Source organism: Tenrec ecaudatus, chromosome 5 (genome assembly GCF_050624435.1).
Source record: "Tenrec ecaudatus isolate mTenEca1 chromosome 5, mTenEca1.hap1, whole genome shotgun sequence".
Lineage (NCBI taxonomy): Eukaryota > Metazoa > Chordata > Mammalia > Afrosoricida > Tenrecidae > Tenrec > Tenrec ecaudatus.
In genome coordinates this window covers 78,563,639-78,584,620 of record NC_134534.1, presented here as the reverse complement: position 1 = coordinate 78,584,620, position 20,982 = coordinate 78,563,639, and the positions used below count along the sequence as shown (strand labels likewise).

General features: G+C 39.9%; 1 protein-coding gene across 1 annotated transcript in view; it reads left to right on the top strand.

The window, feature by feature from the left end:
- Positions 1 to 20,982, top strand: part of PRKDC (protein kinase, DNA-activated, catalytic subunit) — a 208,396-nt gene that overhangs the window by 18,158 nt on the left and 169,256 nt on the right. The window contains exons 14-27 of the mRNA XM_075549648.1: positions 168 to 217; positions 793 to 915; positions 3,460 to 3,612; positions 5,628 to 5,743; positions 6,092 to 6,251; positions 6,847 to 6,933; positions 7,569 to 7,688; positions 8,100 to 8,259; positions 11,488 to 11,594; positions 13,612 to 13,702; positions 15,152 to 15,315; positions 15,954 to 16,106; positions 18,958 to 19,065; positions 20,462 to 20,688. Of these exons, the coding sequence (XP_075405763.1) occupies positions 168 to 217; positions 793 to 915; positions 3,460 to 3,612; positions 5,628 to 5,743; positions 6,092 to 6,251; positions 6,847 to 6,933; positions 7,569 to 7,688; positions 8,100 to 8,259; positions 11,488 to 11,594; positions 13,612 to 13,702; positions 15,152 to 15,315; positions 15,954 to 16,106; positions 18,958 to 19,065; positions 20,462 to 20,688 (1,819 nt within the window). The remainder of the gene's footprint in view (positions 1 to 167; positions 218 to 792; positions 916 to 3,459; positions 3,613 to 5,627; positions 5,744 to 6,091; positions 6,252 to 6,846; positions 6,934 to 7,568; positions 7,689 to 8,099; positions 8,260 to 11,487; positions 11,595 to 13,611; positions 13,703 to 15,151; positions 15,316 to 15,953; positions 16,107 to 18,957; positions 19,066 to 20,461; positions 20,689 to 20,982) is intronic.

Below are 20,982 nucleotides of genomic sequence, written 5' to 3'. Positions count from 1 at the left end.
ACCAAAGTTATTATTTAAGCCAGAGAAAATATATGGGAGGCAAAATTATGTTCCAAAAGGTGATAGATCTCAAAAAACACAGAAACAAAGCAAAAGGTGATAGATCTTATTTCTGTTTAGTGTTTTCATGTTTCAATGTATCTTTCTTTCCTTTTTCCTTTCTTCAGTGCATCAGGGTTTAATCAGAATCTGTTCTAAGCCAGTGGTCCTTCAACAGGTAAATTTGGAACCTAATGTTTTTAATGTAAATCTTGCTGAGGCTTTTATTATGTAAATCTCTGAAAGTGGTCCTATAGTGGCAAAGTGGTAGCTTATGAGTTGGAATTATCTTAATGGCAATGGGTTAAGTTTTTGAACTGTGTTGGCCCTAATCCTCTATTTTGTCGTGCAAATAAACTTCTGAGTTATGAAACATCTTTAGGCATAACTTTGGTGTTGCGTTTTTTACAAAAAAACGAAGTCTTTCGAATTTTCTCGGACCAAATACAAAAATAAATTACCTAATGGGATAGCTTAATGACTAATAGTTAAGGGACATGGAGTGAGTGACTTAATTGTATAAGAATGAGAGGTCAAGACTTAAAGTATACTCAGTGACTATGTTGGAATACTTCATGGTTTTTCTTCAGATTTCTTTTTACGGTGCTTTCATAAAATACTGCCTTCCTCACAATAGTTATATGTCTAGTACTGGCAGCTGGCTTAATTTAGAAATCTTCACTTTCAGTAATTCAGATTGCAGCGTGCATTATGTGGTCCCATCAGTGAATTATCCGCATGTCTTCCTGGCAGGATGCAGCTGACTCGGAAGACGTACGTGCCTCTGGGGAAGTCCAAACTGGCAAGTGGAAAATGCCCATCACCAAAGACTATTTGGATCTTTTTAGGAATCTCATGAACTGTGACCAGATGATGGTAAAAATTACAGTTTTAACACCATGAATTTATCCCAACACCAATCTATAGGCATCCATAGTTTTAAACCTAAGAGTTATTTCAGAATTTTATTTTATTAACTTTCAAAGTTAAAAAAAATAAGCAAGCCCCAAACTTCAATTAACAAAATGGTACAAGTTAGGACAATTAAAGGGAGACCAAGAAAAATCAACTAAAAGAAACAAACCACTCCCCCCACCCCCAAAAATAGAATAGAACTCACTGCAGCTTAATTACTGTGACTGAGGCCTTTCTGAAGCTTTATGCGTGGCTCTGTAATAGTGCAAGAGGGGTCCAAGAGCTTGTGGGACATGGAATGGAAAGGTGGTAGAGTTTTTTCCAGGAACTGTTTGAAGCCCGCTAATGTAGTTGGTGCTAAGTTGTGCCTTCTAGTAGACCCAGCCTGCAAGGTAAGAACAAGTGGAACCGTGTTATCAGTATAGAGGAGCTAGTTTCTTTTTGCTTGTTAAAGATGAAGATTAATCTGATTGATTTAACAGCTTTGAAGGGGATTGGTACACAGCTGTTATTTACTTGCAATTAAAATAATACCTAAAAGGTTCTAGTAGATGGTTGTTTAGTTTGGGAAGTTCTCATGACACGTTAATAGCCCCGGCAGGCAGTCTCTATCAAATGACGATTCCTGTCCTCGGACAGTCTTAGATGTGGTTAGTTGTTTTCTCCCTGAAGTAAAATAGTATCATAATCAGTATTTTCGTGTTTAATGCAATTCCTAAATTTTGAGGTTAAGTCCCATAGACTATTTGACTGTGTATAGCTTGTTTTATTGTGTGTAGTTTTACAGTGAAGATAAATAGCTTAACTTTTAAACTAAAACCAACCAAGCCTGTTAACATTTAGTTGAGCCTGATGGATGCAGTGACTCATAGGACAGAATAGAATTGGCCCATATGATTTCCAAGTGTACAATCTCTGTGGAATCTACCTGCCACATTTTTCTGCTGTGGAATGTCTGCTCGGTTTGAACTACTGTCGTTTCAGTTAGCAACTGAGTGTTTCGCCACTGTACCACAAGAACACCTTTCACTTTCAGGGGTCCTCAAACTACGGCCCGCGGGCCACATGTGGCCCTCCAAGGATATTTATCCAGGCCCCCGGGTGTTTTTGCCCGTTTTGTTTTTCACTTCAAAATAAGATATGTGCAGTGTGCATAGGAATTTGTTCATAGTTTTTTCTTAGACTATAATCCGGCCCTCCAACGTGTCTGAGCGACAGTGAATTGGCCCCCTGTTTAAAAAGTTTGAGGAGCCCTGCTTTAAATGGTAAACTTTTAAATCCATTCTGAAGAAGAGCATATGTTTATTCATAGGTCTGTAATTTCTGCATGAATAGATGCGTGTCCTTAGATAACTCAAAAAATACTGCTGTGAAATAATAACAGCACTTATTAAACAAAAATACCCAATGTGAAGTTAGTGTTTTTAGATTGCGCCTCCTTCTGAAGGTGGCATTTCCTTCTCTAACTCTTCCCCAAAGAATTCTCGCTCTCCATTTGCACAGTGCTGGCGTTCTCAAGGGACTCAAATTGTGTACTTTTCAAACATTCACTGATTTTTTTCTTTTGATAGGTGGGGGAGGAGTGGGGGAGGCTTCAGGAGCAAGAACAGGGTGTATGGGGCAAGGTGTCCCAATGAAAGTTTTTTTAGTCATTTTCTTAGGGGATGATACAACTCTTATCACAATCCATACATACATCAATTGTGTAAAGCCCATCTGTCCATTCGTTGCCCTCATCCCCATGAAATTGTCCTAGGACAGCCTTTGCCCCTGCAAAGGAGGATTCCGTGCGTGCTTGTGATGGGAAACAATCCTCGGTCCCACTCTCGCGGCCTTTCTCTCACCAGTGCAGGTTTCGGTTTTCTTAAACTTGTTCGTAATAAGGCCTTGTGATCGTCTTGTGTTCTTCATGAATACCTGCCAAGATTATCCTCTGGATTCCCGAAAAAGTCTCCATAGCCTTCTGAGCTGACCTCTGCCTTGAATTTACTTGGCTCAACAGAGCTCCATGAAAGCCACTATTTTGAAGGCACCTTAACAAGGCTGAGACAAACGTATTAGTGAGAGAACTTTTCTGCAGTCATTCACTGGTCACAGAAACACGCTTAAACACATTTTGTTTTGAATAAACGTGAGCATGTATGAACTGGAACCCAGTAGTCATATATATACATACATGTGTGCATACATACATATACACACATACATAAATTATCTAGGGTAAGTTCACTGACAAATACAGACCTTAGCTTTCTCATTCTCTATCATGTTCTAAGTATTTGTTATGTGAATGGGTCAAATGTATCATCAGCAAAAGATGCTGCCTAATGTTGGAAGATACCTAAATTTTGTACCTTGAAAATTACCAGATAAAACTTACAGCCTTCATTGCACTTAAAACAATTATAAATGCATATGTATCTGTGTATCTTTTATGCTTAATACTCATAATAACACATTCTATATACCCAAATTTTTAAGTTTATTATTTTTGTTTATTTAAAGGATTCTCTTTTAGCAGATGAAGCATTTGTCTTTGTGAATTCCTCCCTTCAAAGTTTGAATCGTTTGCTCTATGATGAATTTATAAAATCTGTCTTGAAGATTGTTGAGAAGTTGGACCTTACACTAGAAAAGCAGAATGTTGGGGAACAAGAGGTTAGAAATTTTTGTCAATAATTTTTTATAATTTTTATATCAATTCTCTTTGCAGGGTAAAATAGCACATTAGTAAGAGATAAAAAAATGGTTTTTGTTTCATATTCCAGGACTGCTATGTGTCTCAATATACTTTTCTATTGGTCATATCTTAATTATAGAAAATATTGTTGATGAATTATTTTTAATTTAATTCATATGTTAAAAATATTTTGTATTTTTTTAAATGCTTGTTTTCCCTTCTGTAGCAATCATAGTAAAGGAACATCGAGATCTCCTTTGTCTAGAGGCTAAATTTCAGTAGAGAAGTGAGGCCCCTGCTCCTGGGGCTTTTTTGGATCATAGTTTTAGAAGCTCAGACCTCCGGGGTACAAGGTCTGAGGTCTGAAAGAAGACAGTACCACCTCCCCGTGCCTTTTTTTCCTTCTATACCCAATTGTCTTGGCTTTGCAGAAGGGAAGTATGTCTGAAGCCTGCAGCTAGATGGTGCTGTGCTCTGGGTGAGGTAATTCAGTAACAAAGCCCTGTGCTCTTGATAGGGTGCAAAAGGGATTGAGTTCAAGTTGGAAATAGCTTGGGCATTATAGAGCCTAGTGGAGTTTTGAGACTAGATGATGATGTCGCAGTTAGTGGATATGCACTTTTCTGCTGCAGTCTATAAACTGGACAGCAGGTGAGAGGAGGTTGTCCAGAGGACACATAAAGGACAGTGGCAAAGGTCTTTGCTGATGTCATTGCATTTGTTATGTTCTCTAGTTAATGTTCATGCTGTGAGCATAAATGCGTGTTTTATTTTTATATGTTTCGTATGTCTAAAATATTCATCGGAAAAAACCCCAAAAGTCAGGCTGAAAGGTACTTACTGTGCCAATAGCAAACATGGTTCTCAGAACACATGTCTGTGCCATTTGAGTTGCCGTCAGTGGCTTTTCTTTTGTGACTTCTGTTAGTAACTTCCCAAGTAAATGTGCCTCCACTCCTATCACCTACAGGCCTCCCAGATGCACATTTCTATCTGCACGCTTGTCATTGCCACCTGACATGTGATATTAGAAGCTATGTATAAACTGGACTTTTGACATAAAGCCTTATTTTTCTTTTGTCTTTCCTATTAACACCAGTTACCCCCTATTTCTCCTCTCTTTTGCTGTTTGAAATTTTCATGTTATTGTGTACTTTAAAAGTTCTACTTCTGTGAAAGTATGGTTGCTAGATTTTACAAGAAATTATCACTTATTCAGCCCCTCCAATCCCTGCATTTGTATCCTTTGATTTTTTCTCTGTATCATTCCCCACGTGTCCTTTTACTTAATGACCCCTCTTCCTGACCAGTTCTGTTATCCTTATTAGAGTAAGCTCCCAAGACCCCTTGTGACTATCATTTGCATTCTTTCTGCATAGGTAGACTAGAGAAACAAATTCATAGACACTCACATGTGTATAAGAAAGAGCTTTATATACAAGAGCAGTTGAGTAGTGAGAAAACATCCCAGTCAACTCCAGATCAATTCCCTAAGTTCAATATTAGCCCATATGTCTGATACCAATTTATAAAGTCCTCTTCAGACTCATGAAACCCATGCAATGACACTGAATGCAGGAAGATCACAGACCAGTGGGTGGGAAGTCTTGTGGATCCAGTGGCGGTGCAAGCATCTCAGCGCTGGTAGGGGTCTCCATGTGCCTTATTCAGCTCAGGGCATTAGCATAGTTCCATGTATCTTGTCAGCTACAATCTCTTGCAGGGAGTGACAAGAGAGAGAGAAGTGTCTCCTGCCTTCAAAGAGGATAATGCAGGAGTTCCCAGAATCCTCAGGAGAAGGTCATGCCCACCCAGAGGCTTCATTGGCTATGACCTGATGGATAGGCCAGACCCCACCCCTTCACTCTTAATCTTCTCAGATTGACAACAGATTATATACCACAATAGGCTTGACTATTTATTCTGTTGTCTGATGAACAAAGCCATGCTTGGGTGGTACAATGCTTATTTTGGTGTAATTAATTTTTTTAAGGATGAGAATGAATCTGCTGGTTCTTGGGTGATCCCAACTTCAGATCCAGCGGCTAACCTGCGTGCTGCTAAACCTCAAGATTTCTCAGCTTTTATCAACCTCGTGGAATTTTGCAGGTATTTATTTATTTATGATTCTAATTACTTAAATAGGAAAATTATCAGTTATTGGCTATAATATAGCGAAAACATTTATGTACATGAATGAAATGAAGTTGTTAAAGACTTGAAATCTAGAGCCATTTATACCGACCTTTAAAATGCATCTAAAAGGACCAGTTTAGAGTTTTCATTTTTCTCAGTATATATTTAAAGGATGATGAGGTGGGGAAAAAATATTTGTAAGTATACGTGAAAATGCTTTGGGATGGAGTTGGAGGCATACTATAGAATTTCCAAGGTGAGTGAAAACATTGATATCATCAAAATTTTCTACATTAAGCATTTTAATTTGTTTTGTTACAGAGAGATTCTTCCCGAGAAACACTTGGAATTTTTTAAGCCATGGGTATATTCCTTTGCCTACGCACTGATTTTGCAGTCTACTCAGTTGCCACTGATCAGTGGTTTCTACAAGTTGCTTTCTGTTGTAGTGAGAAATGCCAAGAAAATGAAATATTTTGAGGTAAGTCATTTTTGGTGGACAGCATTGGATAGTTGTTTTAGGTTGCTTGTACATATTTAAATGCATTATGAAATTTGCAATGACAGCATATTGCAGTTGTAAAACTTTTTAATTCTGTACATTTAAAAAATTGACATATAAATGGCCATTGAATGACCTCTTTAAGAGATTAGCAAATACCTTGTTCCGTCTTGATTTCCAAGCCCCTACCTGATCATTATAGTCAAAAAGTTACATTAGCACTTGAGCATGTGTTCCAGTGTCAATCCTCAGGCCTTCTCTAGACTCTGATCTCTCCTTGGACAGCTCCAGTTACTGTGAGCTCCAGGGTGAGCAGCGTGTGACTGTTGTCCTGCCGCTGAGTTTGCAGATGCATTTTGCAGGGACACATAGAAGGGGCTGACTTACCTTTTTCCTTGTCTGTCCACCTCCTCCTCATGCTCTGTTTCGGCCTGAACCCTGCCTTGGACTGTTGGCTTGAGACCCTGCTAAGGGGCAAATGATGCACTTGTCAGAGAGAGGCTGGAACTGCGGGGTTGGGGTGCAGAGTTGCCTAGTTTAATATTTAATCCTAATTGAATATCTTACCTCACAGGGCATTAGTCCAAAGAGCCTGAAACACTCTTCTGAGGATGCTGAAAAATATTCTTGTTTTGCTTTATTTGCAAAGTTTGGCAAAGAGGTAATTTGTTTGTTTGTTTGTAAAGAGATAATTCTAAACAATTTATTTTGGTCCTATTTTGGGCTGACTCAAAATTAATATAATTTGAAAAAAGTCCTAGTGCTCCAGGTTATGAGTAAGTTCTTAAAAAACACCGAAGAAGGGACCCATGTGCTTCAAGAGCCCTTTGAATTTTTAAAAATAACTTGAGTGATGGCAATTCAAAATAAGTAAATCACTCAAAAATTTTTTTCATGTTCTAGGACATTAGATACTTTAGTAAATGCACTTTCCCTGGGTAGCATACCTTTTTAGGTCACTGACCATCTGGCATAGTGGGTCGACATTTGGGTGCTAACTGCAAGGTCAGTGGTGCGAAGCCACCAGTTGCCCCGTAGGGGAGGGATGGAGCTTTCTGCTCCCGTCGGAGTTGCAGTTTCAGAAACTCTCGGGCAGTCCTACCCTGTCGTACAGGATTGCTGCGAGTTAGAAACGACTCGGTGGCAGTGAGTTCGGTTTGGTTTGAGTGGCCCTGTCGTATAAGAGCTACATGATTATGTTTCTTCTTTGAGAGTCAGATCGATTTTTCAAAGTTGATATTTAAATTGTATGCTCACCGTAAGCACATAACACTGTCGTTTCTCATTTCTTGGAAGGTGTCGGTTAAAATGAAGCAGTACAAAGATGAGCTGTTGGCCTCCTGCTTGACCTTCATTCTGTCCCTGCCACACGACATCACTGAGCTTGATATGAAAGCCTATGTACCTGCGTTGCAGGTGGGTGTGTTTCGGGAGGAGATCCCTTTCTTCCTGCAGTGCTGCATTTCCTCGTAAGCACCGAGATGCCATTCTCCTTTAGGCGCTCTGCCATCGCTCACACCTGGGTCAGGTTATGCTTCGGCTGCTTACTAGCTTTGGGGCTCGAGGCACTTGACTTTGACTCTTGAGTTCCCCTTGTGGATTGATGTGAGTTTAAACTTTCCATGCTTTGAGAGTTTACAGTATAGCCCTTGCTGTGTAGACGGGTGGCTTGTTGCTGTCCTCTTAGCTCCCTTTGTTTACTCTTACCTCCAGTAGGGTCTGGTGGTCCAGTAGGGGGAATGCACAGTAATTAGAAAACACAGTTGTTCTTTTGTTTCAGTCTTAAATTCTTGAGTTTCATTTCGCCATGCTTGTATTCATGGATAGATGGCTTTCAAACTGGGCTTGAGCCATACCCCATTGGCGGAAGTAGGCCTGAATGCCCTAGAAGAGTGGTCAGTTAATATCCATAAGGACGTGATTCAGCCATATTACAAGGACATTCTCCCTTGCCTGGATGGTTATCTGAAAACGTCAGCCTTTCAAGGTAAGGGTTACAAAGATTGGGATGTATGAATTTTAATGAAAATAAACAATCCTCTTCCCTGCCAAATTCACTGCCGACCCTAGAGACCCTATAGTGAGCCTAGGACTATTTGTAGTTTTACAGCTTAGGGAATTTGAAGCCAACATGTCCAAAATATGCTTGACTAGTATTTTTATAATTTTCTGAATTCATTGTAAAGTTATTGGCACAATAGGAGGTCTAATTAAGGCATTATTACTATTTTCAAATTTTTAAAATAGTTTATTTTGATGTTGCAAATATGTGAGGTTAAGCCAAGCAGTAATGTATAGGGATCCATTCATAAGTGCTCAGGTTTATTCCATGTGAAATATATTTAAGTATGTGTTTGCGATCAGTGGAAGCACTATCAGTTATAGATTTGTCTTGACCTCATTAAGCTGCCTTAAAAACTATTTCCTGTGCTATGGGGAAAAAATATTTTGAGGTCAGGACTAATAAAAAACCAGAAAAACAAATAAATCCCCAAACAACTCAAGTGAACATCTTCCCAAATCGATAAAGCTTTGCAGCAAGTTTAGAGGAATGTTGACTCATATAAAGCAGCATTGTTTGAAAGGATCGAGGGTTTAAAGAAGACGAGGCAGACTGCTAAGATAAGCTGAGTGACCGTCAGTATCAAAGAATGAAGGAGCGGTGGCTGAAATCCAGATCATGGCAGAAGAAGGCTGGAGCATGGGCATTGATAGAACAGGTGTTAACTTTAGAATGTCACATAATTTGGCGTTTCCGGTTCAAGCGAACATCTTGGCCTCAGCAGTTTCTCAGCTCCAAGGGTGACCGAAGTGTTGTGCGTAGATCAGCTAGCTCCGAAGAGCTTTCCCTCAGCCTTTGAAGCAAAATTGAAGCTAATGAAGCAAATTGTAACCAGGGATGAGTCTTGGATTCACTAATAAGATCCAGAGGACAAGGTCGGAGAATCCTGGATGGATTTTTCTCAAAGGACACTGGGCCATCATGGAGGCTTCGTAGAAAGAAGTTTGAAGAAGATAGAAAATGGCCAAGAAAGTTGTGCTGATGAATTTTTTGCATCCTGAGAGTACATCTGCCTGTTCTTCAAGCGTAGCAAGGGCTGTCCTGTGAAAGTTGCACTAGGAAATTTTAGCTGCTACACTCTACTGCCTTAATTTTGCCCATTCAGACTTCTCTCATCCCTATTTAAAAGAACGTAATCTGATATGGTGTAAATCGAAGAGCACAGACTTCTTTGGGGAAGTGTTACCCAAATCCCCAACCCCTTACCATTGAGTCAGTTCTGACGCATAGCCACTCCTGGGGTTTCTCAAGGGTGAATCTCTGTGCTGCCGAGATCTTTCTCCTGTGCCCAGCTGGTGGGTTTGAACTGCTGACTATGAAGTTAGCAGTCGGATGCTTATCTGAACAGCGCCACCCTGAAAAGAGTTAGATTTCAGTACCATGCTTAGATACAGGTTTTGAACATAGATTCAGATATGTTCAAAGGCGAACTACTTTGTCCATCCAAAGGAAAGAAACATTTTGAAAATGGATAGACTTATGGAAACTCTAGACCAGGGGATGAGTGGAAGATGCAGACATAACTCTATGACCTGAGGCCAGCACTTGATGGAGACCAGCTGCCCCTTCCAATTACTCTGGAAAGGATCGCATCAGAAGGTCGTGGCTAGAGTGGGAGAAAGAAATGTGGAACAGAATTCAAAAGCATGAACGAGCCTGTATTTACTGGTTGACTGGAGACTCGTGGGCTTTTGAACTGAATTCACCCTCTGTTGGAATAATCCGCCTTTTCAGATCAAAAGGGCAGCGTTTACCCAAGGACGGAGTTTAGAGGGTTGGGAGAGAAGGAGGGAGGACACCTGGAAGCAGGAGGGAGTAGGATAAGTGAGATCACGTCGAGGGGGTTGCAGTGGATGAGTTCCGACAAATTGAGTGTGAACTGTTGAATGTAAAATGGATGCTTGGAGCTCTCAATTTTCACCTAAAGCACAATATAGTTAGGGAAGAAGTGTTTAGACCTAGATGGAGGCTATGCCAAGAAAACGGAACGCTCACATTTTGTTTTTGTTTCATAAAGGGGCAGTTAGCCACAGTGGGGGTGGAGATAGCTGCATTCCCTTTGCCCTGAGACAAGACTGAGACACGCCACCATATTCTATCTTTCTTCACCTACTCTGACATCAACCATCCTCCCACGACACGTATATCTATACTGGACTCAATCGTTTGCTCCACTGGCCGCACACAACTCATGACCATACTCACGATTAAGGGGGTTTATTAGAAGACTCGAAGGGTTACCACAAGTCAGGATCAGCAAGCAGTAAGCACGCAGTCTTTGAGCCAGTTGCCAAGTCTCCCCCTCTGTTCCTCAGTCATTTAGCCACATGGTCCCTTGGCCTTTGCTTCCATGGGCCAGGAAGCCAGCCCTCCGGTCTCTGTCTGAAGTTTCATAGTCTTGGGCCAGGGGATGAGAAGGTACCCCATAGTCTCACCATAGTCTCAGTGTTGCCGCTCTGAGTCTCTGTGTCCCAGGCCCCGATGCATCTGATCTCGGAGGTGGAGGGGGGGGAGGCGGGGAAGGGGGGACTCTTGCCATTTCAGACAGAGATCCGACGTATTCTCTCTAGGTCTCTCAGGGATTTTTTCTCTTTTGCAGTTCAAAGATGGCTCATCCTCCTAGCTGGGGGGTGATAAGAAAAAGTGACCCTTCTCTCTTAGCTTTCCATTTGCCCTGTGTGCATGGTCCTGCTCACCAGCTGCTAGGAGTTACAGAGACGGGTGGAGAAGAGCCACGTTAAGAAATTTCACTCCGCTACACATGCGTCAATTAGCATGGACTTGTGGATTCTAATTTTCTCGTTAGGTTTAATCTTTCGCCATCTTTATTGACGCACAGACTGCCCCATAATTGGTACATAACAGATATGAGAGTCCTTACCAGCTTGGCCCTTTACAGGCCCCATTGGTTTTTCAGGCGTTTCTTTTTAATGCATCATGTCTACCCAGGGCATAGAATTGACCATTGCTCTAAGGAGCGATTTAGTAGGTCTTTAACAACAACCATTAATATTTTTGTTCCAGAAAAGTGTGTTTGAATAGAAATTAAAACTAGGCTTTACTGTCTTTACTTAGCAGTGTAGTATGTTCTCACTTGCCTTTATGGAGCAAATGAATGGTATTTAGAATTTGTTTTTGTTTGCTGTTGATTAGATGAGACCAAGAACAACTGGGAAGTATCTGCACTCTCTCGGGCTGCCCAGAAAGGCTTTCAAAAAGTTGTGTTAAAACATCTGAAGAGGACAAAGAATTTGACATCAGTAAGAGATCCCCTGTCTTTACTTTTTCTTACTTAATGCCAAGGTCACATCACAACATTTATGGCAAGTTAACAATCTTCACTTAACATACCACTTACTGTTTGCATACCAATCAGACTCCATTGTAGAAATGCTTTTAAAATAACTGTACCAGCGACGCTTCAAATGACATTTGGGTTACTCTCCATTTTTAACTTGTTTTTGTGTGTGGTATGAGGCGTGGAGCCTGCTTCATTTCTCTGCGTGTGAAAATCTCATCTTTATCTGTTCAAGACACTCTTCTTTCCCATTGAGTGGCATTGGTATGGTGGTAATTTCTTGAGATTGGGTTTTCATAATATGTCATATGACTGCAATGTTATGAGAATATTAAAATATAATGTTATGAGAATATTAAAATACCTCTTTTAAGTATGAAGTGCAAACTAAAATTGGGAGAAGTTATAAATATAGAATTGATCTTGCGTACCATGGCATATATTTTCTACTTTGTTCTTCTTTTGGAAGCTTGGGTGGAAATAGAGTAATTGCCTCAGAGTGTTCATAATTTTATAACATATACACACAACAAGACAGAATTTCTTGAGCATTTGCAGAGTTTTGAGAATTAAACTTCTTTATAGAAACATAACCCCAATATCTTGGGATGGTAGTTCTCTAAATGAGAATGGATGACTGTGGCTGCAAGACCTAAACTGTTGTTGCTCTGTTGACTTTGCACTGGGGACATAATGATGGGTCACAGTGTTGATTCCTTAGCATTGTATTAATTCTTGATCTTTGACTGTTATTGCTTCTCAATCTTTTCGCTACCTTGTGTGATGAAACAGGCAGCATGCACAAAGCCGATCTGCTGACTACTAAAGAACAACAGTTGTTTTGAGAAAAGACACTCGTGTAATTATTTAAGTTATGAGCTGAAGTAGCCACTTTTTTCACAGCACACTATTTTTTTTTTCCAGGGGAGAGCGCGAACGCAGTCCCCAGCACACTATTTTTAAAGAACACACTTCAGTCATTTGGTTACTTGTCAGATTTCTTTAAGATAAGCAAAGAGTGAACTCTATCATTTGATAGAAGACATTTGACAGATTTTTGTTGCCAATGTTATAAAAATCTAGGATTTTAAGGGAAAATAAAATGTTGAGGAAACTATCACTATTACTAGGAGCTTGGCAGTTTCATGTTCTTAAAGATTTTTCCAAGATTGGTGGTGATGTTATCAAATGTGATATTTGGCTATATAATGATTTTGCCAGTGTGGGAAACTTAAGCATAACCCAGTGAACCAGTATTTTCAGATGACAAAGGGGTAAGGTTACCAAATCACAGAGCCATTCGAAGTGCAAGACAGAGCAATGAACTTTAATAAAAGGTACAGCATTCACTGGTATGGGTTTATATTCCACACTGTAAATTACCTCCGAGAAATGACTTCTTGCTTATTGTGTCAAAGAATGGTAATCACGATGATCTATTAAATTCATTCAAACATCCTTCTCTTTCCCACATGTCAGTAAGAACTTTAGCCAACCTATCAAACTTGTGGACTTCTAGGGATCTGGCCTGTGGAGAAGTTTACATCCTAAGCTACAGTGCCTCTATCCCCAGGATTTTTTATTTTCTTTGGAAATCAGAATTTTTTTCCCCCTAAAAATATGTGATTTCTTAGCATGTGGTGGGCTTAATATTTTTAAATAAAATAAATGACTTCTGAGTTTTTATGCTTACACAATCATTATCAATAAATACAATCTATATAAACAAAGACTGTGGGGCCTATATTTTTTGAGTATAACAAAATCCTTCCCAAGTGTTTGAGACCTTTGGGCCTACGAAATGTAGATGTGATTTCTTTCATGATTTGCAATAAGATTGCTAGTACAACTCCGTTAGATGCAATTAGCTATTGGGGTATTCACAAAAGAATAGGTGACAAAATAGACTTTTTTCTCTGATAATTCTCTTATCATCTTAACCCAACTGTATTACATGTATATAATTTTTACATTTGCAGAATGAAGCACTATCTTTAGAAGAAGTAAGAATTAAAGTAGTGAAAATGCTTGGCTCTCTAGGAGGACAAATAAACAGAAGTCTTGTTACAGGTAAATGTCTCTAATACATGGATTTAGTCTTGTAGGTAATTTGGATTTGCTCCTGTAAATGATTAAATATTTCACTAACCAAAAGGTTGATGATTCAAACCCACCCAGAAGGCAAGACTAGGGCTGTTTCCCAAAGGTCACGAACTTGAAAACCTTGTGGAATTGTCCGGCGCTGTAACTCATGGGTCACTATGAGTAGAGATCAACTCAACTACAGTGAATACTAACAACAATTGTAGAAATACTTGTCAGATCATGGTAAATGTGATAGGTTCTCCCATAATCTGATTTACATGTTTTCAAAACTAGATGATAAAGGATGACATTTTGTCTAATGAAAATGCTTTGCACCCATTTGGTCTGAGAAATGTTCCTGCTTAATTCTGTCATAAATGCTTTCCATTTTGAAATGACTCTTTTGTTATTAAACATAGTGTTAGGGAAATAAAAAGTTAATATGCTCTGTCAAACTTGGTTTTTCTACTGTGTACTTTTAATGAAATTTCAGTTTTGATTAGTAAACATTAATTTTTATTTTGACTTGGAAATTTGATATAAAAAAACTAGTGATATTTGCGATTAATCAGGGTTGACTAGAAAAATCAAATTCATAGAGACACTCTTATGTATATAAGAAAGAGCTTTATATATAAGGGCAAGCGTACATTAAGAAAGAATCCTAGCCCAGGCCAGGCCAAGTCCATAAGTCCAATGTTAGCCCCTGTGTCTGATACCAATCTATAAAGTCCTCTTCAGACTCACAAAACACATGCAATGATGCCGAATGCAGGAAGATCAAAGGCCAGTCGGTGGGAAGTCCTGTGGGTCCAGTGGTGGTGTACGTGTCTCAGCATTGGCAGTGGTCTCCACATGGCTTCTTCAGCTCAGGGCACTTGCATAGCTCCATGTGTCTTGTCAGCTGCAATGTTTCCCAGGGAGTCAGCTGAGAGAGGGAGAAAGTGCCAGAGAGCTCCAAGGAGGAAATACAGGAGTTCCCAGAATCCTCCGGAGGCCATGCCCACAGAGGCCTCATGGCTATGACCTGATTGACAGCCTCGACTCCACCCCTTCACTCTTAATCCCCCCAAATTGACAAATGATTAGATAACTATGACCACACTTGCTTATTTAGGACCTTGAAACTTATATCAGGAAAATAAATGCTTTAAAGAGGAAATTTAATAAAATTTTGCTCACGTATGTTTTTTCCCAAGATGTCTTGAAAGCTACGTGGCTCAGACTATTAGACTTGCTTAAAAATAATTTTACCTTAAATTCAGAAATCATATGCTGATGTCTCTAATGTAATTTCTTTCATGTCTTAAGTAAAACTGAAACATCAATAAAGCACTTAGTGATAGACTGGTTTGACTAATAAAATATAGAGTGAATAGTCTTAGAAAGAGATTCCCTGGAAGATGACTCTTGTTAAATCTTGCGTTTTGGCAGCTGGTTCATCAGATGAAATGATGAAGAGGTGTATGGCATGGGATAAAGAAAAGAGGCTCAGTTTTGCCGTGCCATTTCTAGAGATGAAGCCCGTCATTTATCTCGACGTCTTCTTGCCTCGGGTCACAGAATTAGCTTTGTTAGCTACTGACAGACAGACTAAGGTACTTATGTATTTCCTTTCACTTACAGCCGACAGTCCGTTGTTTTGGAAATGTATTTGTCAGGCAACAGATTTTATTTTCATTATTCTTATATCATTATTTTTGCCTTTTCTGAAGCATAGTAATTAGACAACTATTTTCAGAATTATGTGTCACTGATAAGTGATCAAGTTGAACATTAATGAATCAATGGGTATAAGACTAAATCCTAATATACTAAAAGCTCTTCATAATAGAAAATAGCATTTAAAAGGGCAAAAGACATTTATAACTGATTGTTAGTCGTTGCTCAATTATCTCCTCAAACTTCAGAGGTTAGAAACAAGATAGTCTCAATTTAATGTTACTTTGTTAATTTCCAGAGTGGTTCCTATTTCTTATGAATATATTATTTCAAATGTCTAACGCTTCTAAATAGCAATTCTTAACTTGTGGTTTGAGATTAAAGTGAACAGAAGTATTCATTTTATACAAGAAGAAATGCTATTTTACCTAATTTGTATTTGAGATGTCTGATCATTATCTTAAACATTTCTGTTTTTTAAACTTCGTGAAAGGCTGGGTTAAGTAGCCTTTCATAATATCCTCTTATTGAAAATGTGGACGTTTGTGCTCTCTTACACTGCGGCCTCCTCCAGGTGGCAGCATGTGAACTTTTGCATAGCGTGGTTATGTTTATGCTGGGAAAGGCCACTCAGATACCTGAAGGGGACCATGGCTTCCCGCCCATGTACCAGCTCTACAAGCGGACTTTCCCTGTGCTGCTCCGACTGGCATGTGATGTGGATCAGGTAAGTGAGATTGTCCATCTGCAGAGGGTGCGACGCTTTTAACACTACTAAGTCCAATAAAAATGTAGTCATCAGAGCTCTTTTATAAGTACTAAAGCCGGCTCTTATTTAGCATTTAATATGGTGCTTAGCAAATGGAAGGCCACTTGAAATTTTTTGTCAGCCAGCACTGTCTATTGTTTAGGAGAGTCCAGTCAACATTATATGATAAGAATATGATAGTTGGATAAATAAGACAGAAAATAAGTTCTTGTTTTATAGATAGAGTTTTTCTTTGTACTTGAAAAGCCCAAGAATATCAATTGATAAATTGGGAAGTTGATGAATTACAAAGCAGACATAAATCACTGGCAGACCCTGGATTTTGTACATGTTTTGTTCTTAAGTCTGCCTTTAATTGGACTTGTACAAAAGTTGGAACAGGTAGGCATTGCTTGTTTCTAATGCCATTACATGTTAGGCTGCTAACCACAAGGTCAGAAGTTTGATCCCAGCAATTGTGCCACAGAAAAGAGACGAGGCTTTGTACTCCTGTAAAGAGTTTGAGTTTGAGAAATCCACAGGGAGAGTGCTCGCCTGTCCTGTAGGCCTTGGGAGGGGGACTTGACTGGATGGCAGGGGGTCACAGGCTGCTGGAAGGACTTTTCGTGGAGAATTGTCACTGCCCACCTTCCAGGAGATTGAAAATGTTTCTTTCGTTGTGCACTTTAATGTGCTAGTGGGCTCGATGGTTGAAGGGAAACCCTTTGCTATGTTCCTGAGTGCTCTCAGATGTATATGTAAGAAAAGAACATTTCTTGATTTCTTGGAAAAGAGTTTCTTGGTCATAGGCTTTTAACTTTGTACTAGGAGGAGGATTGTTAAAGAAGTTAGCATGAGGCAGGATGGAATTTGAAGTCAGGTTTAGACAGTTGTTTCATTGTGGTGTAACACTTTAATCTGAGGGATTCTGCATATAACCTGGGTAATACAGAAGCAGGAACTTGAGACGAAATGGGATTGGACCTACTCCTACACTAAATCAAAACCAAACGGTCATTGAGTTGATTCCAACTCATAGTGACCTTCTCGGACAAGGGCAGAACTGCTCTTAGGGATTTCTGAGACTAACTCTTTACAGTAGTAGAAAGCCTCCTCTTTCTCCTGGTGATCTTGAACTGCTGACCTCGTAGTTAGCACCTAACACCTACTAGGCCACCAGAACTCGTAACCCTAACCTCAACTCCTAGGCTCAGCCACCGTAATATGCTAATATATTCTGAACCCCTTATTCAGTTATCATTCTTACCCTTCTAACTTTCCTGAGTAATTCTGCCTGTATTAACAAACACACACTGCCCTTGAGTTTCCTTACTAATTGTTCAAGTTACTGTTGTTAGTTTGGTCCCGTGTGGGTAGCACACTGCTCAAGGCAGACATTTTCTTACTAAGTTCAGCTGTGCCAGCCTTCCCTTTACTTTTCCATTCTTTGGTTGTAAGACTTCTACAGGGGGATATTTTGGCATAAGGCTTAATAAAGATGATCTCAGGGCAATCGTTTCAAGGATTCACCCAGCCTGCCTTTCTCCAGGAAATTAGTTTCCAGGAGAATTTGAAATTCATTTTTTCCCCTTTTGGTCAGGATTCTATGCAGTCTTTGATCAAAATGAGACTTGTCGTAGCTGGGCACCATCCAGTTCCTCTGGTCTCCTAGCAGAGGATGCGTGCAGTTGTTCGCAGAAGCAATTCATACACACATTGCACAGGATTTTCTGTAATTGCTTGTGTGGAAGTATATCACCAGACCTTACTTCCAAGTTGCTTCTAGGAGGACTTGAACTTCCAGACTCTGTGTTAGTAGTGGAGATCATTTTATTCTTTATATGTCATGAGTACTAGATCTATAGCCATTTCTCTAGTTAGTTGTTCTGATCTCAAAATATTTTTATTAAAACTTCCCCCTTTTCCCCAAGATGGTCATTTGGTAACTTGTCAGGATACGCCGGGGAGCCTGGCGAGCTGTCTCCTTGGGTATATATATGTCAGAGGGAGGAGGAAGCTCACACTTACTGTCTGGATTGTAAAATCTGACATACAGTGCTTGTCGTCCCACCAGAGATTTTATTGATATTGCAGAAGGCGCGAGTCAAAAGGTAGGGTACTTTCCATCTAGTCTTCAAGTTCTAGGGTTTTTCTCCTTTCTTTGGTGAAGGATGGCAAAGCAGCAGTCTTTGTCCTCTCTAGAAGCAGGCAAGCTAGAGCCCCGGTGACACAATAATTACCGCCGGGTCTGCAGTTTGAACCCACCAGACGCTCCCCATGAGAAAGCTGAGACTTTCTGCTGCTATAAAGGGTTATCGTCTGAGACACCCACAGCGTGAGTTCTGCTCTCTCCGTGGGGTCACTGTGAGCCTGGATTAACTTGATGGCTTGGGGGATGCATTGCCCTTTGAAACAATGGACAGGGAGCTGGCTCTTGTTTTATCACTGCTTGATGTGGGGACTTAGTTGCCACTGTGCGCTGTGTAGGCACATTAATGATGCTCTGTTTCCTATCCAGAGCACCATGTGTGTGTCCAGGTAAAATCAATAAGGATATGTATTAAAAGACCAACAATTTTTGCTTTAAAGTATCATCCTCATTAAGGACAATTGAGTTGTAGCATGTGCAGTTTTACTTTGCCTGACTTAGGAAGGAGAGAGAATAATAATTAGGATATGTTCATAAAATTAAGCTAAAAAAGGACACTAAAAACCATAGTACTGTTATAGCTTAATTTTTTTCCCTTAAAGTGCTATTTAAAGTGAACTTTTTCTAATGCAAGATTATTTTAGCATGAAGGCATTGCATCTAACAGTGGTGTTTCTTCAGGTGACAAGGCAATTATACGAGCCATTAGTTATGCAGCTGATCCACTGGTTCACCAACAACAAGAAATTTGAAAGTCAGGATACCGTTGCCTTGTTAGAAACTATCCTGGTAAGTCATACTGGGGCTTGGAGAAAAGACTCCTGTCAAGATATAAAATGTGGCCTCCAAATGGAGCCTATCTTAATTTTGCCTTTGTCTTATTTTAATGGATTTAGATGAAAACATTTGAATGGATAAGATGCCATCCTTTTAAGCAAATAGTTTACCTTTTTTGGGGAGGATGGTGACAAATTTGACAATCCACCTACAGTCTCTAATAAAGACGCGTATATGTGTGCCCACTTATGTCCACCTATGTGTGCACAGATGCCTGTGGGTCAGCACGTGCACATGTGTGCTGAATATGAGAGGGATGAGAAGTGTGATTTTAGATTTTTATTGGAGTTATAGTGATTTTTGTTCAATAGTTAACTTAACCTTATAACCCCTGAATTTTTAATTTCAGGGAAAAATTTTTTGTTTTTATTCTTTACTTTCATAGTTATCAATATATATTAATATATACATTTAATTAAATGTTATGAAAACGTTGCGCTCGGCGTTATAGGGTTAAGAATAAAAGATGTTTTGAGAATATTGAATTTTTCCTGCATGCGGGAAATTATTCAACAATTAAAGGGTCTTAAAAACAGAAGCTTGTTTTTTACATAATATCCTGAGATGGTAGAGCCAGACCATTAGTCTTTGACCTAGTCTTCTGCAGGGCAGAGACAGGAGTAGGCCCGATTTGTTTGTATGTCCTTCATTTGTTGATATAATGTAAGGTTATATCAACCTGACTTGAGCTTGAGGCCAGAGAAGTTCTAGAGCTATGTGATGTTTATTATAAATTTTTGAGCTTTTGTGAATACCTTTACATTTGATTCCTGCAGATGTCATTATGTCAGCCTATTGCAGGGATGGGGAGTCTTCTTTTCTGCCAAGAACCATTTAGAGATTCATAACATCATTTTGGGGCCAGATTGGTCAAAAGTTTAATGAACTCATGACATCAGTGTGGGATGGCTGCAACTGCCCCTCTTTGGTGGGGCATATGGTGCTAGGCGGCATTGAAGATTTCTCCAGCCTTATGTGGCCCGAGAGCTGGATGTTCCCCACCCTGGCCTAAGGCTTGCTTCTGGGAGCCCTCTGGGTGCAGTGGTTACACATTGGGCTCCTAACCACAGGCCAGCAGTCCAAAAGCCACCAGAATCTCCGTGAAAGATGAGACTTTCTACTTCTGTCGAGACTTCTATTTCTAATTTGCTTAAAAGAAAATGTTTCCATTTTGTCAAAGGAAAATTACTAACTAGATTCCAGATAATCAGATTTGTCTTACTTTTATTATTATTTTTTTGAATTGTACTATAAATTAATTTTTTCAGTATACTCAAATTAGGCTCAGAGGCAGACAGGACACTGAATGGTCATTGTGCTTATTCAAGTGAGTGGCCTCTGGTTTCAGGAAGGCATTGTGGATCCCATTGACAGTACTTTGAGAGACTTTTGTGGGCGCTGTGTTCGAGAATTCCTAAAATGGTCCATTAAGCAGACAACACCCCAGCAGCAGGAAAGAAGTCCTGTCAACACCAAATCACTTTTTAAGCGACTGTACAGCTTCGCCCTGCACCCCAGTGCTTCCAAGAGGCTGGGGGCCGCACTTGCTTTTAATAATGTCTACAGAGAATTCAGGTAAGCGAGCACTGGCAGGGTGGAGGGCTATTGTTGTTGTTAGGTGCCGAAGAGTTGGTTCTGACTCAGCGCGACCCTTCTCTGTACAACAGAACGAAACGCTACCTGGTCCTGCACCGTCCTCACAGTTGTTCTTAAGCTTGAGTCTGTTGTTGCAGCCACTGTGTCTGTCCATCCCTTCGAGAGCTTTCCTTTGCTAAGAGAGCAGTGGTCTTTACAAGTGCCTTGCTGCACATTCTCCGATACTTCTCAAGAGGGACTCAGCTATAAAAATACTGCAAAAGGATTGACGGA